Source organism: Ctenopharyngodon idella, chromosome 10 (genome assembly GCF_019924925.1).
Source record: "Ctenopharyngodon idella isolate HZGC_01 chromosome 10, HZGC01, whole genome shotgun sequence".
Classification (NCBI taxonomy): domain Eukaryota; kingdom Metazoa; phylum Chordata; class Actinopteri; order Cypriniformes; family Xenocyprididae; genus Ctenopharyngodon; species Ctenopharyngodon idella.
Window position 1 is genome coordinate 25,102,294 of NC_067229.1, and position 18,871 is coordinate 25,121,164.

At 36.7% G+C, this 18,871-nt stretch overlaps 1 protein-coding gene across 1 annotated transcript in view; it reads left to right on the top strand.

Moving 5' to 3' along the window:
• Positions 1-4,317: 4,317 nt before the first annotated feature.
• Positions 4,318-18,871, top strand: part of chd1 (chromodomain helicase DNA binding protein 1) — a 31,426-nt gene continuing 16,872 nt past the window's right edge. The window contains 19 exon segments of the mRNA XM_051907560.1: positions 4,318-4,620; positions 6,057-6,182; positions 7,719-7,911; positions 8,694-8,813; positions 8,921-8,973; positions 9,079-9,213; positions 10,724-10,989; positions 11,254-11,479; positions 11,564-11,664; positions 11,758-11,936; positions 12,026-12,150; positions 12,253-12,469; positions 12,567-12,656; positions 13,330-13,520; positions 13,697-13,885; positions 14,151-14,313; positions 15,802-15,954; positions 16,053-16,124; positions 16,857-17,006. Of these exon segments, the coding sequence (XP_051763520.1) occupies positions 6,130-6,182; positions 7,719-7,911; positions 8,694-8,813; positions 8,921-8,973; positions 9,079-9,213; positions 10,724-10,989; positions 11,254-11,479; positions 11,564-11,664; positions 11,758-11,936; positions 12,026-12,150; positions 12,253-12,469; positions 12,567-12,656; positions 13,330-13,520; positions 13,697-13,885; positions 14,151-14,313; positions 15,802-15,954; positions 16,053-16,124; positions 16,857-17,006 (2,676 nt within the window). The 5' untranslated portion in view covers positions 4,318-4,620; positions 6,057-6,129.

Here is an 18,871-nt window from a genome sequence, read left to right on the forward strand (position 1 = left end):
TTACAATGTTGGTTTTTCCCTGGCTTGTTTTGTACATTCTGCAATAATAATAATTATTATTATTATTATTAAAAAATAATAAATAGAATTGCCTATATGCAGCACTTTTTTTATTTATTTATTTATTTAATTTATTTATTTTTTTTTTTTACATATTTTACAGACAGATTTAAGTCTGACAGCAGGTCTGACGTAGCCCAGCAGGTAAATTATGTACATGCTTTTCTAAAAATAAGATGTTGACTAATGTAAATACAATAAAAGACTTACTCGAAAATGATATCATCCGCTAGATGTCGCTCTTCTAATATGGAATGCAACCGTTACAGTCGCGCTCTTTTTCTGAGGAAACAAACCCTATAGACTAGTATACTACTCTTACTACTTTGACGTGCAGAAATGATAAGAGTAGTATGCTAGTATGCGGTTCCGAATTCATTTGTGTGCAATGATGCCTTGCTGTCATCTTCCAAAAGCTACAGAAATGTGAAGCATGTTGTCTTCATTGGTATCGCATCGATGAGGGCGCTAACTATTTAATATTTGAATGGCTTGAGCGGATTTCTCTCCATTGCAGTGGACACGCACTGTTACACGTGGAAACGAATGGAATCTTTGAGGAAAACAGGGAACCATGGAGAAATTGGAGTCTTTAACACTGCAATATAGGCTGTCTATTCTTTTCTATTGTTGGGTGTACATCTGATAATGTTAATCCTGTTGTAGTTTGTAAAAATTGGTCATGAGCAGAATATGAGAAACAAAGCTTAGACAATACATACATTTATTCATAATTTCAAATTACCTTTTGGAGTAGCTGCAGTATAAAAAGTTCCTCAAAGAAACAATAGCAATATGCACTCTGAGCCATTGGAAGAACAAGGCTGCATCCAAAATTTCATACTTCCCTACTATGTAGTAGGCGAAAAGAGTATGTGACAAAAGAAGTATGTCTGAATTCACAGTACTCATATAAGAGTAGGCAAAAAGTACAGGGATGATCTACTACTTCCGGCAAGATTCTGGTGTGCATATGATGGACACTTCTCATGAAGCCACGGAGGAGGGTTTGTGAATGGCAGTAAAGCGACGCAATTGACGCTGGTAGGTCACATGATAATGACAACATGACGAATGTAGGATGTCCAGATTACATTCATACTACACACATACATACTATATAGAACATACTTTTTTAGAGGTGGTAAATTACTCAAAGTCATAAGTACCTACTCAAGAGAGGCTGTAAATATGCTATTTCGAGCGCAGCCCAAATGTAGGTCAAATCATGTATCATTTGACTCATATGAATGACAATAGTGTGTGCAGAGACCCCGGAGATAATGTGATGCTCACTTCTGTCTGTGTCTCCAGGGTTTTGTTTTGTTTCATGATTTTGTTATTATGTTAGGATGCAAACTAAGTTAGACAAGCATGACAGTAGGGCACTACTCTCAATTTTTCACATGGCATTCATCTTGCAATATCAGCAAGACAAATCCACAGTATCACTACAAACTTTACACTATAAAAAATATGATCAATAAGGCATGACAGCATGTTTTTACAATATTTTAACTCATCAAAAAGTGATTTTCAACTTTTTTCTACAAGTTATACAAGATGCAACTTAAGTCAGTTTAATTTAAGTTGAAATTGCTTATACAGCCAAGTTGATTGTACTTAAAAATTTAAGGCAGCAACTTTTTTTTACAGTGTAAAATTTGCTAAACTTAAAAGTCAAAAACACAAAGTAATATTTGTTTAGCAACATTCCAATTACACAAACCTTGATTTTCAATTTTACAAGTTATTTTTTATTGGTATGATTAATAAAATGAAGAAATTACTAACCTATAAAAAATTATATGGCGTGTATAAAAAAATGAGTTTAACCAATACAATATATAATATAATAATATACAAAATGATGCTCAGTGAATACTGTGAAAAGTTTCTAGGAAGGTCAAGACAATGTTAATGTAAATTATTACAACTATACTCTACATTTTATCAGATGTGAAATGTTCATAATAAAAAAACATCATGTCAAATTTACAGTAAAAAAACCTGACAGCTGTGATTGACAGAAGAATATAATATGGGGGGATGGCATATCAGAGCCTCTTTACAACATATACATTTTATTAAGTAATATAATATTATCTACTTGAACTACCAAAATCTCTGTACCTTAAAATGTGCTGATAAACCATAATAAAAACCAAAAGGTGGTTGGTGGCTCCCAAACATAAAGAATTCAACCATAAAGACCTTAAAACATGGTTTAGAATTGCTTCTTTTGCTTTTATGTATATTTACCAAATTAATTATAAGATTCACCATAAAATTAACAGATACAGTATCTCACAGAAGTGAGTACACCCCTCACATTTTTGTAAATATTTTATTATATCTTTTCATGTGACAACACTGAAGAAATGACACTTTGCTACAATGTAAAGTAGTGAGTGTACAGCTTGTATAACAGTGTAAATTTGCTGTCCCCTCCAAATAACTCAATACACAGCCATTAATGTCTAAACCGCTGGCCAAAAAAGTGAGTACACCCCTAAGTGAAAATGTCCAAATTGGGCCCAATTAGCCATTTTCTCTCCCCGGTGTCATGTGACTCGTTAGTGTTACAAGGTCTCAGGTGTGAATGGGGAGCAGCTGTGTTAAATTTGGTGTTATCACTCTCACTCTCTCATACTGGTCACATGGCATCTCATGGCAAAGAACTCTCTGAGGATCTGAAAAAAATAATTGTTGCTCTACATAAAGATGGTGTAGGCTATAAGAAGATTGCCCAGACCCTGTAACTGAGCTGCAGCACGGTGGCCAAGACCATACAGCGGTTTAACAAGACAGGTTCCACTCAGAACAGTCCTCGCCATGGTCGACCAAAGAAGTTGAGTGCACGTGCTCAGCATCATATCCAGAGGTTGTGTTTGGGAAATAGACGTATGAGTGCTGCCAGCATTGCTGCAGAGGTTGAAGGGGTGGGGGGTCAGCCTGTCAGTGCTCAGACCATACGCTGCACACTGCATCAAATTGGTCTGCATGGCTGTCGTCCCAGAAGGAAGCCTCTTCTTAAGATGATGCACAAGAAAGCCCGCAAACAGTTTGCTGAAGACAAGCAGACTAAGGACATGGATTACTAGAACCATGTCTTGTGGTTTGATGAGACCAAGATAAACTTATTTGGTTCAGGTGGTGTCAAGCGTGTGTGGTGGCAACCAGTTGAGGAGTACAAAGACAAGTGTGTCTTGCCTACAGTCAAGCATGGTGGTGGGAGTGTCATGGTCTGGGGCTGCATGAGTGCTGCCGGCACTGTAGAGCTACAGTTCATTGAGGGAACCATGAATGCCAACATGTACTGTGACATACTGAAGCAGAGCATGATCCCCTCCCTTCGGAGACTGGGCCGCAGGGCAGTATTCCAACATGATAATGACCGCAAACACACCTCCAAGATGACCACTGCCTTGCCAAAGAATGTCTCCAGACCTAAACCCTATTGAGCATCTGTGGGGCATTCTCAAATGGAAGGTGGAGGAGCGCAAGGTCTCTAACATCTACCAGCTCTGTGATGTCATCATGGAGGAGCGGAAGAGGACTCCAGTGGCAACCTGTGAAGCTCTGGTGAACTCCAAGCCCAAGAGGGTTAAGGCAGTGCTGGAAAATAATGGTGACCACACAAAATATTGACACTTTGGGCCCAATTTGGACATTTTTACTTAGGGGTGTACTCACTTTTGTGGCCAGCAGTTTAGACATTAATGGCTGTGTGTTGAGTTATTTGGAGGGGACAGCAAATTTACACTGTTATACAAGCTGTACACTCACTATTTTACATTGTAGCAAAGTGTAATTTCTTCAGTGTTGTCACATGAAAAGATATAATAAAATATTTACAAAAATGTGAGGGGTGTACTCACTTCTGTGAGATTGTACATTTAAAAAAATAATAATATAAAAACATCTTTGCAAGTTATATCAACATGATGTCTAGATTTCTGTTGAAAAATTATTAATCATTCCAAATGTTATTTTAAAAAGATGTATTATATTTTCTGTCTAATCTAAACAAAATGAGCGACTTTCTTTCATCGATGTCCATAAATGTTGACAAAGTGCATTACAGAAAAATATGCTATAAATTTGTTTTAAATGTAATTCTCGAATTTTTATAGATATACAAAAAAGAAAGGGGAACAGCCAAACTTTTTTTCCATGTAGCCTAATCTCTGAGAAACAAGTATCCCAAAAGATGTTTTCTTATATAACACATTGATGCCGCTGTTCCGCGGGAGAGCGGCCGCCTGCGGGTGACGTCACAGCCCGGGGTTTCTCTCTCTCTGTGCTTGAGCGCGTCATGGCGGAGACCGGCTGGTGTAGGATTTACAGCTGAAATATGCCTGCTATCCCGTCTGTTTCCCGGCACATGGAATACACAAAAACTGTTTAGCATTTAATCCCAAGGCATTCTTGACCGTGGAGGGGAAATTCAGAAACTCATTTCTCAGAATAAAGTACAAGAGTGTTTTTGTGGAGTTCTCGAGCGACAGCGGCGATCATCAGAAAGAGTCCGAGAGCAGCGCGCACACAGGCAGACAGGTAACAGATCAAAACACCTTCAATATGACTGCACTTGTGTGCAGAACGTGATGGACGTAGTTGAGAAACCAATCGTGGTCGGGTATTCATTGGTATATGTCTGTATACTGTTCGTGATGCTGTATTTGGCTGTTTTGAGGGCTAATGAAAACAAACCGAGCGGCGGATCTACTGAAACGCAGTGCGGGAATCAACAACAGCATGATGATCAGACAATATTACACTGAAAACACCTACATTTCAGCGCGTACGTCCGATCATGAGACAAAGCCCAAGAGTTCATTATCGCAACTGTTTGTTTTAAGGGCTTAAGACAAGCCAGCTGAATTCAAAGCAGAATGTCCCATAAAATCAAACTCCAGTTAAGTGAGGCTGCTCATCTAGCTTAGCACGCGTGAGATATAACTGTCTAAATAAACACATAATATGTCAAACTGGGAAGATACTATCTAAACAGGGTCTGAAGACTGATATATAATTGATCATATTAAGATTATATATATATACATTGCTCTAATAGTGTGAATGTGTTAGCGACCGGTAGCCAAATAGCTAACACACGCTTCTCGCTTAGCTTTAGCATGCTAAGCTACTTTAGCCTTGCTACAACAGAAAGAGACTGATGAAAGATTTGAAATGTAGCGCCAATCCAGCGCGACAAGTGGGGCAAACGATCAAAACATGGTCCCAAAATATGTATTTATGTTGTGTAACTTAATTTTAAGGCCGGCTAAACTTCATGACAACAGATATTTGTAAACGGCGCTGAACATAAAGGTGACCCGACAGTAATGCGCGCCTGTGCCCGAGGATGGCGCTGCTTCAGGTGGCAATACAACGCAGGAGAGTCCGCGGCTTTTTAGGCCTGACCCTTAGAGGCCTCTGCGGTCAACATCACACTCATCACTCTCATTCATTAGGCAATGCTTAAGATTTTGCTTTACATAAGAGAAAATTCTGTACGACTAATCTGTGGATTTTGCGTGGAGACAAAACATGTGGTTTGTCACTAATGTATGCCAATTAACGATAAAGACAAAGTTAAGTGTTTGAAGAGAGGAAGTAGAGAAGTAACCCTCTCTAAGAAGCAATTGGTGTTAGTTTATTCCAGCAATATCAGGACTACAATACTGAAGAATAAACAAATAATTCACATCATATGCAAACAAATGTTGCCAATTTTTTTACTTTCTTGCAAATTGGCAAACAAGATACAAAGACCTTTCTGTGTGCTACATTGTGTAACATTTCTAAAAAACAGCTGTTAAATTGTTTCAGCAGCAGTGTTTTGTTCATCTCAGATTCTCAGACTGATTAAGACTAGTCTCTTAGAAATAAATAAGTAATGTTTACTGTCAAACATAAGATAAGTCACTTTGATAGGAACCTGTCATGTATGAGCTTGTGTTCTAATCACAACCTTACTTTCTTTTTAGGTGAGCTGCTCTGAAGTGGCGCACACAGACTGTACGGATCTCATCAGGGATTCATCTTTAATATTTGATTGAGATGGATGCACGCAGTGAGGATGAAAGTGTCAGCAACAGCAGCGGAGAGTCCAGGTAACCAGAATACAAGTCATTTCCATGTTTAAAAAAAACATTAAAGGAATAGTTTTGTCTGTAGATGAAAATTGTCATTTACTCACATTCATGTTCCAGAAAAGATTTTAGGTAGAATATTTGAGCTTCTTTATCTGTCTGTGAATGCTTAAACTGGATGTTTATTCATACTGTCTGGCTTCAGAAAAGACAGAGTCTTGCAGTGAAGAAAGCTTCATTGATTGTAATCTGAGCCATTTACGTTTAATGTACCACTAACATCCGATGTAGACACCGTGTTTGACAGCAGACATTTACATCAGCATTCCAACTCAAACTGTTTGTTCTCACATAGCATCAAAATGAACCATTACATGTAACTAATCTGCATACCAGGAGTTGATTGGTATGCCAGACTAATGGCTACTTTAGTTATCAGTAACAAATATGTTCCTCCACTCTTTCTGAATTAATAAACAAATCGCCTGTTTCTCCAGACTTGTGCTTGTCAGTTGTCCATGATTTCAGTTTTTTAAATGCAGTCTGTTTTCCTAGATCTGAAAAGCTATATAGGCTTAAATTATTGCTGAATAATGAAGCATGATACTTTGTTTGCCTTATGAGATGACATTTTCCTGTGTGCGAAGACTGTTAGGATTAGGGTTATGTAAGACATGATAAAAGCATGTAAGACATGTTAAAACTGCTGTTACTGTAAGTGTGTGTATGTGTGTGTGTGTATATATATAATTTTTTTTTTTAAGTAACATCAACATGATAGTAATTTTAGCGTAGCTTTTGTAAAAATATTGGTAACACTTTACAATAAGGTTCGTTAGTTAAATTAGTTAATGTATTAACAAACATGAACTAACCATGAGCAATACATTTGTTACTGTATTTACTAATCTTCGTTAACGTTAGTGAATGAAAATAGTTGTTCATTGTTTGTTCTTGTTAGTTCACAGTGCATTAACAAATGTTAACAAGATTTTAATAATGTATTAGTAAATGTTGAAATTTAACATTACCAAAGATTAATAAATGCTGTATAAGTGCAGTTCATTATTCATGTTAACTAATTTAGTTAGCTAATGTTTACTAATGAACCTTATTGTAAAATTGTTACCAAAATATTTAATGTTCAAAAAATGTACCCAATTAGTCAACTAGGATTTCTAGTACCTAGTCCTGATTTCACCTGTAAACTATGCAAGTCTGTGTTATTTTGTTGGATGAGCATTCACTGCCATTAAAAATATTAATACTATTTACTAATTTAGATGTTATTGACATGTTTAATTGTACAAAAACCATATAAGTTTGGAACTTTGTGGGGAGGAATAATTGATGACAGACTTCTCATTTTTGGGTGAATTATGAATCCTAGAAATGTTTCATGATAATTATATTGTCTAATCATAATAAATGCTATCACTTAATCTGCTCACTATTATTTATGGTTAAATATAATTCATTTCATCATAGTTTGGAAACATGCAAAGCATATGGAGTATTGGAGGAATTAACTCATGTACACATTTGTTTGTGTCTCAGTAATTCAGATGATGAGTCTGGGTCAGGATCAGGTTCGGGCTCGGGCTCGAGTTCAAGCAGTAGCAGTTCTAGCAGTAGCCAATCAGGGAGCAGTGACTCAGGAAGTGGCTCGGATTCTGGAAGCCAATCAGACTCGGACTCCGAGAAATCCAAGGAAAAGAATGATCAAGACAACAAAATCGATGGAGCAGCGGTAAGCTTCATAAAGCTCTGAAGTTGTCAGTGCTAATCTGATGCTTTAAAGTCCATTTATTCCACATTCTGCCAATGTTATCCTCCAAACAGTGCAAATTGACACGCATGTTAAATTTATGAAGGCTTTACTATAAACTAAATGGTAACTGACTGTAGATTGAGTTATCTACAGGAACAAACATTAACTTCTCTGAACATAGTAGCATGTTGCTGTCATTTCTGTGTCCTGTTAAAAGACATTTTACATTTATATACAATTACTTATGTTATAGTTTTATAGAGTCATGATGGTTTTTAGTTTAAAAGACTTCCATTTCTGCCTGTAAGATTGTTCTGTCATTTACAAATGTTTTCACTACTGTAAAGTAATGGAGCTGGCAAAGATTTTCCATGCACTACACACAAACCTGAATAATTTATGAAATTCATTGTCACTTATTTTAATTAGTTTATAGATTTGATCAATTAGTTGTTAAAGCCCTAATTCCCATGCTTGCACAAATAGCATTTCTTTCGCAAAGTACACAGACTCCACTCGTGATTGATTTAAAGTAAAGTTTTGTTATAATGTGTTGTGATGTAGTCCAGTAATACTAATACAAATGTTTTTGAGTTCTACTTAAGTGTACTTTAAAATAAACATTTCTCAATATTGTCCTCATAATCATTCACAGCTTTTGCATTTAGAGCACCTGCGATTCTTTAAAATGTAGGCACTGTACAAGGTTTTGGAACAGAACATTCCAAATGTTTGAAAATATCCTTGTTTCAATACTGTAGTTTTGGAAGTCCAACCCTAGTATCCTGACAGTACAAAGGTCAGCCATGATCAGGAAGCAACAGCTACAGCAACAGCAGCAGATCCAGCAGCAGAGCTCTTCAAACACTGGCTCAGACGAGGTACTGCATGCTGACATAAAATGAACTCCATAAAAAGCATCATAGATTTGCAAGATTGTCCAAATCCCTCTCGTTTATAATTTGTTCTTCTGTGTTATTACCTGCAGGACTCTTCCAGTAGTGATGAGTCAGATGATGATTCAAAGAGCAGGAGTAAAGGGTGAGTCAATGTCTGTTTGGTGTGGAAGCCGTCTGCATTAGTAAACATGAGATTACAGCCTCACTCTGCATTTGGTTAACATTTACGCTGGTGTTCTGTGTGTAGGTCTGGGTCAGACTCTGACTCGGGATCGGGTTCAGGAAGTGGCTCATCGGACTCTTCAGCAGAGGAGAACAGTGACGAGTCGGTGTCAGACTATGAGCCCAGTCACAAAGTCAAGAGCAGAAAACCTTCAAACAAGTACAGTTTTCACCTTGATTTTGGTTTACTTTTGCCATTTTATGTAATGATGCACCGAAATATAGGCTACCTGAAAATGGTTTTGAAGGGTCGAAACTATTGACCGAAACAGTGATGTTTCGTTTTTTGGCTGAAAGAGAAAAATATAAACGCCCCACTCATGTACCGCTCATCACAAAAGCAAAGTCCGCTCAAATAATGCGCCAACATGAAATTTCTATATAGTAGTAAAATTGTTTCTGTTTGCAATAGCCCTCCTGTACTGCTGAAACATGGTGAGGTATAGCCGCGCTGGTATAATGACGCAACCCTCTCGTTTACTGATCCACTCCCCACTACACTTTGCACACATGCTCTGATGATAATAGCTTTGTAGAACTATACATTATTTGGATAATTGGTCAAAAAATAAATGTTAAATCTGATTCAGTTGCATAGAACTGAATAAAGAATAATATAGTTGTCAATCTGGAAAGCGTTCTATGACTTTTTGGAGAGTCTAGATGGTGACTCCTTTGTGGACATGATGGACATTGAGAGTATATAGACATGTTATTGCGTTTTTTTTGTTTTGTTTGTTGTTTAATTATTATTATTATTATTATTATTATTATTAGTTATTTCTTTTTCTTTTATTTTGTCCAGTTATAATGGAACATTTTAAATGTTTAAACGTGTGATAATTTTTGATAAATAAAATTATTGTTCAAAAAATAGTTACTTTAAATAATGTGGTTATATTGACTTCATTGATCATCATTGATTAAATTATTGAATTTAATTAATAATAATAAAAAAAACTATATTTATAAATAATTTTTAAAAAGCAGTTTCAGTTTTCAGCCAAGTGCATCCAGATTTTTTTTTTTTTGACTCATTTCAATATTGTTATAATACTGTATACTCAGGACATAAAACTAACTTTTTGCCACACCTACCAAAACTATTTTTTACCAGCCATGAAACATACAGTCAGTTATGACACCAAAATTTTAGATACTAGTGAAAATTCACAATCCTCTATTCCAATTTCGATTCCACAGCTAAAACTACTAACTTAATGGTGTGTTTTTTTTTTTCCTTTTCTTTTTTTTTTTTTTTCTTTGTTGTTTGGTTAACATTTAAAAATGCAGACAGCACAGCAGCAGGATCATTTTTCGAAGGTATAAGCTCATTTAAATTTTGGGCATGGCCCCTGAGTAAACTCTGTTTAATTTAGTATCTAAGCATATTGAGGGTGTTATTTGAAAGATATTAGCAAATATATTTTTTTGAGATTTGACTTCAACTTTTTTTAAATTTTTTTTATGCCAGCCAAATTTAATTTTATTGATGCAAGATGGCACTATAACTGAAGAAAATCCTGTGTGTGGAACTGCAATAATAATAATAATAATAATAATAAGAAGAAGAAATCCATGATTTCTACGTTCGTTGTTTTGGTAATGTTCTTTTGATATATGCTTGGACCCTAATGATTGGTGCTTATGGATTTCTGTTCATCTCTCAGGGCCAATGCCAGGAATGGGAGAAATAACAAAGCTCCTAAGAAGAAGCCCTCCCGCTCCTCCTCAGATGATGAGGACGATTATAAAAAAGCCCTAGCAGGGCCTCGGCGGCAGGCCACAGTCAATGTGAGCTACAAAGAAGATGAAGAACTGAAGACTGATTCAGATGACCTGGTGGAGGTTTGTGGAGAGGACGTCCCGCCACCAGAAGAGGACGAGTTTGAGACACTGGAGAGAGTCATGGAAATTAGGATAGGTCGAAAAGGAGGTGAGAACAGTGGTGCCGAAAATTTAAATGCTGTACAAAACTAGCATTGTACAAGCTTTTGTATCTAACAAGTGTTCAGTCTGTTTGATGTGTAACTATATCCACGCAGGTTTCAGTAGGCAGGAATGTTTAAAGTTATTGCATGTTCAGTGTGTTTCTCTCGGCACAAAGTGAAACATGACAACACAAATCAGATTGTGGGGAAGTTTAGAAGGGATATAAAACACCACTACTTTTGTTGAAATGTTTTTTGTTCCTTAACAGCGACGGGAGCTGTAACCACAGTGTATGCCGTAGAGGCAGATGGAGACCCCAACGCCAACTTTGACCCTAACAGACAGCCAGGAGATGTGCAATACTTGATCAAATGGAAGAACTGGTCCCACATTCACAACACCTGGGAGACAGAGGAGACGCTCAAACAACAGAACGTCAAGGGCATGAAGAAACTGGACAACTTCAAGAAAAAAGACCAGGAGAAGAAGAAATGGTATGAATGCTTACAGAAAAATAATTTCCTGTAGGCAACGTGGCTTTAGATGTTCATTTTGTTTTCTTGCACTGCCATCCGCAGGCTCAAAGCAGCCTCACCTGAGGATGTGGAGTACTTCAACTGTCAGCAGGAGCTCATGGATGACTTGCATTCTCAATATCAAATCGTGGAAAGAATCATTGGTAAGAGAATGCTGCCCCCATTTTTGTTGTTTTTGATTGATTGTTCTGACTTGTGACTGTTTATTTACCTTCACTGTTGCCTGAATCTTGCAGGACATTCAAATCAAAAGTCTGCCGCAGGTTATCCAGATTACCTTTGTAAATGGCAGGGGCTGCCATACTCTGAGTGCAGTTGGGAAGACGGTGCTCTTATTGCTAGAAAGTTTCAAAAGTGCATCGATGAATACATGTGCCGGAACCAAAGCAAAACCATCCCCTTCAGAGACTGCAAGGTAACCGCAGTCAACACTGTAAACCGTCATCTGAGAAAGTCAATGAAACCAGGAACTATCCAACCAGTTAACTGTTTGATTTCCTTCAGGTTTTAAAACAGAGACCACGGTTTGTACCCATGAAGAAGCAGCCTCTCTACATTGGTGGAGATGGCTTAGAACTGCGAGACTATCAGTTGGACAGTCTGAACTGGATGGCCCATTCCTGGTGCAAGTACGCTAGTTTTGTTTATTCCTAGTAGACATAACCCCAGTTTCAATTAGTCATGAATGTTTTATGAGTTTCTTTATCACTTCTACTCTTCTGCTTTCCTAGAGGAAACAGTTGTATTTTGGCAGATGAGATGGGTCTGGGCAAAACCATCCAGACCATCAGTTTCCTCAATTACATGTTCAATGAGCACCAGCTTTACGGGCCCTTTCTTCTGGTGGTGCCTCTGTCTACCCTCACATCCTGGCAGAGGGAGATCCATCTCTGGGCTCCTCAGATGAATGTTGTGGTGTACCTGGGAGACATCAACAGCAGAAATATGGTATGAGGTTAAAAAATGCAAGGGAGTGAGCAGGTCATAGATTTCTTGCACACAAGAAGTGTAATTGAATCTGAAGATTTTACTGTTTGTTCTTCAGATCCGGACACATGAATGGATGCATCCGCAGACCAAGCGACTGAAGTTCAACATTCTGCTTACTACATATGAAATTCTGCTGAAGGATAAGGTACCGCTCGAATCAAAAGCCCTATTTGGAGGGGAGGGGTATATGTGGACAACGACTTAAATGCATATTTTGTAATAAAGGCTAGTCTAAAACTAAGAAACTCTCAGAAAACATTGTGTATATGCTCAATCCATTTGAAATACCCAATCTGTTATTCCAAAAGTCACATCCAGTACTAAATGAGCTGAGAAATAGGGCTTATATTTGTGACATACTTTTTGCTGAATCAACGTTAATATATAGATAATATAGGCGTATTTGTTGAAAACGCATACAATACTTAAATGTAATGAATTGTATTTTTTTTTTTTTATGCTACACCTGAAATTTAAAGGCTTTATTTTTTCGTCAATAAATTAACAGATATAAGTTAAATGTTCACACACTGTGCTAGGAAGGTTGCATATATATATTGTGCTTGTGCTTTTTCTCAATTATCATTTCATGAAATTTTTACTTGGAAAAAATATTAACAGAATTATTAACTGAAATTAGTGAATTACTGAATTAGTTTTCATCATCTATTATGTAAAATATAATATATAACACAATATATTGCGGGCAATACCCAGCCCTATTCTTTAATACATATGACATTTGTTACGTGTGTAAACGAGAGAGGATTGTGTATTTTAGCCGACCAGCGTGCTCATTGCTGTATTTTCTTTTGCAGTCATTTTTAGGAAACGTCAGCTGGGCGTTCATTGGTGTCGACGAGGCCCATCGGCTTAAGAACGATGACTCTCTCCTCTACAAGACTATGATGGAGTTCAAGTCCAACCACAGGCTCCTGATCACTGGCACACCCCTCCAGAACTCACTCAAAGAGCTCTGGTCTCTTCTACACTTTATTATGCCTGAAAAGTAGGTGTGCTCTTGTTGTATCAGTCTGCTCTTTTTGTTCAGTTCAGTATGTAGCCACAGACATTATTGTAGCAGTAGCTTTATTGAGCTGACCACATTCTTGTATTGGTTTAATGCAATGTAATAGTCAGATGTCACTGAATGTGAAGGGTTGATATAAGCTGGCATGTTGGTAGATTTCACTCGTGGGAGCTGTTTGAAGAGGAACATGGGAAGGGCAGAGACTCAGGCTATACCAGCCTTCATAAAGAGCTGGAGCCTTTCCTGCTGCGCAGAGTGAAGAAAGATGTGGAGAAATCTTTGCCTGCCAAGGTGGAGCAGATCCTCAGGGTAGAGATGAGTGCTGTTCAGAAACAATACTACAAGTAAGAGAACCACACGCAATTACAATGAAGAGGGATGCACAAACACGAGCTTTTAAAAGATGGCATGGAACCACATTTTACTGTATTCATGCTCTTGTTGTTTATGATTCATCATTGCATGTCATTCTATATTCTATCAGATGTTTTTTTTTTTTTTTTCTTCTTCTTTCCCCCCAATAAAATTTCACCTTTTGCTATAAAATTCCCACTTATACCTAAATATTCGAAAAGTAAAATGTATTAATCAATAAAATGTTTTGTTTAGGTGGATATTGACAAGAAACTATAAAGCCCTTAGTAAAGGCACTAAAGGAAGCACGTCAGGCTTCCTCAACATCATGATGGAGTTGAAGAAATGCTGTAACCACTGCTACCTCATTAAACCCCCTGATGACAACGAGTTCTACAACAGACAAGAAGGCCTGCAGGTGTGTTTTCATCTGAAGTGCTGCCACCTTCCAGATGGGAAGCAATAATTTATTAGTTGAAATTAGGGCTGGGCGATGTGGCAAAAAAATAAAAACATTTTTTTTTTACTGTGTAACTAGTCACCTTAAAACTTAACTACAATATGATTTAAGTAACATTCTCTTTATTAACAATCTGGTTAAAAAAAAGTTCCATTCCTAGTGCACCACACATGAAGTGATAAACATTCTGTAAATGTAAAACAAATTTGCAGAAAACATGCCTGAAATATGAAGGCAAATGTTATACAAACTTATCTTAAACACATCCTATATACTCAGAAGTAATATCAAATAAGAAAATGCTAAATATTTCTTAGCCAAAAAGTAATAGCAATAAATAACACCAGTAATAGGCTATTACTAACAGCAAATGCTTTGTAAAAAACAGAAAACAGCAGCTTTCAGCCTGCCACCATCATGCAAACATGAAATATCAAACAGGTTTACAGGTTTTTGCATTCCATTGCGCTATTTGTCCTATTGTTTTTATGTTTGGCGGACATGTTTAGGTTTTGAACTTGTCTCGCGTCTTTTGCAGCGTCTCGCCCATGAAACGGCATTCTAAAAACATGGCGATCAAGTTTAAAAAAAAAAAAAAAAAAAGCTCAACTCGCGTTTAATATCTTTGCCTTTTTTTCTCTCTTTCCACTGCCTGCGTCTCATTTTTATAAACGCAACAAAGCATTTCTGAATGAACAGCCGCTTAAGAATAGTGATGTTCTACGTTCATAGAGCGTCACATGAGAGCGGTTAATCAGGCGCGCTGGCGCCATCATGAGTTCGGATCATTTTCTTCTCCTAATGCGGTTTTTATTGCTGTATTGTCAACATGTCCAATTATGACGCTTGCTAACATTTTTATTCAAAATCGCGATTTCTCGATTTAAAAAATAATAAAATCGAGGCAAAACATTAAATTCGAATTAATCGGAAAAAAATCGCCTAGCCATAGTTGAAATTGTACAACAGAATGTCCAAGACAATGTCCATGGTTATACAAATATAAACATTTGATATATTTTAAAAAATATAACACTATTTTGACATGACATTGCTAAAGGTCACAAATGACATGGATAAAATATCATTAACACAGAAGAGATGATTTATTCCTTGATGCTTTGTGTAGTATTAAGAGCGCAATGTCTAAATGAATTTTATTTACAAAAACTTTAACAAATTTATTTACTTTCGAAGCCCCCAAAGTGACATTTGCAGAGTAAAATACATTTTTTTTTTTTTTTTTTTTTTGTGCTAAAACCAGAAATGGTAACCGGTGATTATGCGGATGTCTTCCTATACATAGAAGTTTCCATGTATGTTTTTCCTGTACACATATAAACTTTATTTGTGCATTTGAAAGAATGCCGCATTAGGGCAGTGGTTCCTAACAAGGGGGCTTTCAGCAGTGGTTACATACAGACTGAACTGATATATTGTCTGCAGCACCTTATTCGCAACAGTGGGAAGCTGGTTCTTTTGGATAAACTGCTGGTTCGGCTAAAGGAACGAGGGCACCGTGTACTCATCTTCTCCCAAATGGTTCGGATGCTGGACATCCTAGCGGAGTACCTAAAGTACCGGCAGTTCTTATTCCAGGTGATGGCACATCTCACTCACTGCCATTTGGAGTCATGCGGAGTTAACCGCGGTGTTTGTGGCTCAGGTGTGACTTATTAAAGCGTTTGTGTTTGCAGCGACTGGATGGTTCCATAAAGGGTGAAATGAGGAAGCAGGCGTTGGATCACTTTAATGCTGATGGCTCTGAGGTATGTGTAAAATCACTGGTTATTAAGTGTAAATATTTGTACTGGCATTGATTTTATTTTATTACATTATGATTGCAATGTGTTGTGAAGTCACAAAAATTGGGTCACAATTTGATTTCTGGAAAAATGTATGATTGTTAAAATATATTAGGCATTACACTTAAAGTCTGTCAAATTGAAATTTTGTATAAAAATAAATGAAATGTAACTAATACGAACATGTTATATATACTCGTATGCATTTGTGGTTAATAATTGGGGCTGTCAAGCGATGTAAAATTTTTAATCTAGTTAATTACATGATGTGTATGTAAATCACGCCAAATTAACGTTTTAAATTGACAGCCCTATTAGTAATATTTAAATGAATGCCATAAAGGCTCATATATTTATTCTCCAAATATGCTTTAATAAATAAAGTGTAATAAAAAAAAAACGACAAATATCTATGCAGAAATTGTGAATAATGATGATTAAATTAAAACTATGGATGCAGATTTTAAACTGATTAACTGATATGAACTGGTACATAAATGCTTTACCGGACAAGCCGGTAAGCAATTTAAAAATAGCATTTAGTTTTTTAGACTTGTGGAACATAGCCTATGAGTCTTCATACTTCATTTTTTAGTTCTATGAAAAATGGATGTGTTTTACGAATTTAATTATATTATGTTTGTATGCCTGTATATGTCTTTGTATGTGTATGACATTGTCTTTATGACTTTGCAGGATTTCTGCTTTTTGTTGTCCACGCGAGCGGGTGGTCTGGGCATTAATCTGGCCTCTGCAGATACGGTGGTCATTTTTGACTCTGACTGGAACCCTCAGAATGACCTGCAGGCCCAGGCCAGAGCTCACAGGATTGGTCAGAAAAAACAGGTCAACATTGCCTCCACACATTACGTTACATGCTGTACATGAGTCTTCTGAAGAGACGCAATGGCTTTATATGATGAACAGATTTACAGTGACGCACTACTGTAGTAAACACGGACGTTTAAATGCTTGCGTGATGCGCAAAAACGAGTGTGTAAATGCAGAATTAAAATATATGGATGAACTAACCATTCACAGTGGGGGGAAAAAAAAAAAAAATGTAACAGTGACAGAGTTTCAGTGGCATTACTACATTAAACTACTATATAAAATGTTAAATATAATGTATAATAATACAATGGGGGAATATTTCTGGTTCCTGATAATAGTAAAATAATATTATTTTAATAATAATAAAGTTGTAATAATAATAATAAACCCCTCTCTTTATTTTGGCTTATAATATCGTGATAGTATAATATCGTGAGTTCAGTATCGTGATTTGTATTGAATCGTGACATGAGTGTATCTTTACACCTCTAGTATACACTAGACGTGCTGTTATTTGATAATGCAATATATATTACAGTAATGCACATTCAATTCAATTCAGTTCAATTCACATTTATTTGTGTAGCGCTTTTCACGATACATATCGTTTCAAAGCAGCTTTACAGAGAATGCATGTCAACATTACAATTTGGAGAATGCAGTTAGCTAATAATGTAATTTTAGGCGATTAATATACAATCACTGTTTGCAATTTAATTGAAGGTAGAAGCAAAGAGCTCCTGGAAAAATGAATTACATATTAACAATAATTAGGATATATAGAAATTTGCGAATGTGCGTGTTGATCCAGATGTTGCATCTTCTGAAGTCATCGCAGGAGTTGGCGCCGTCTCTTCCAATGTTTTCGTCATCTGAGGTCTTCTTAAGAGGCTGGATCCAAACTGAAACTGATGTACTCTCTAGTCACGTAAAACAGAAAAGCAAATGGAGAATAATTAGCATAGCTGCTGTTCATAACATTAAGCAAAGATAGTCATGTGCAATTGATCTGATATGAGATGGATTATGTGAATGCTTGGCTAAAGAGATGTGTCTTTAATCTAGATTTAAACTGGGTGAGCGAGTCTGAGCCCCGAACATTATCAGGAAGGCTATTCCAGAGTTTAGGAGCCAAATGTGAAAACGCTCTCCCTCCTTTAGAGGACTTAGCTATCCTAGGTACAACCAGAAGTCCAGAGTTTTGTGATCTTAAAGAGCGTGAAGGATTGTAGGACGATAAAAGATCGATAGGTTAAGTACACAGGAGCTAAACCATTTAGAGCCTTATAGGTCATTAGCAGTACTTTATAATCGATACGGAACTTAATAGGTAACCAGTGAAGAGATGATAAAATTGGTGTTATATGATCATATTTTCTTGACCTGGTAAGAACTCTAGCAGCTGCATTTTGTACCAATTGTAGCTTGTTTATTGAGGAAGCAGGGCAACCAGCTAGTAATGCATTACAGTAATCTAGTCTAGACGTCATGAAAGCATGAACTAACTTTTCTGCATCAGAAACAGATAACATATTCCGTATCTTAGCAATGTTTCTGAGGTGGAAGAAGGCTGTTTTTGTAACATATGAAATATGATTTTCAAAGGACAAGTTGCTGTCTAATATAACACCCAGGTCTTTAACTGTCGAGGATGGAGTAACAGTACATCCTTCTAAATGCAAATTGTAGTCTGAGAGATTCTGTGTACAGGTTTTTGGCCCAATAAGTAATACTTCAGTCTTATCTGAATTTAATAGAAGAAAATTACTAGTCATCCAATGTTTTACTACTTTAACACACTCTGTCAGATTGGATAATTTAGAGTTTTCATCTGGTTGTGTTGAAATATATAATTGAGTATCATCGGCATAGCAGTG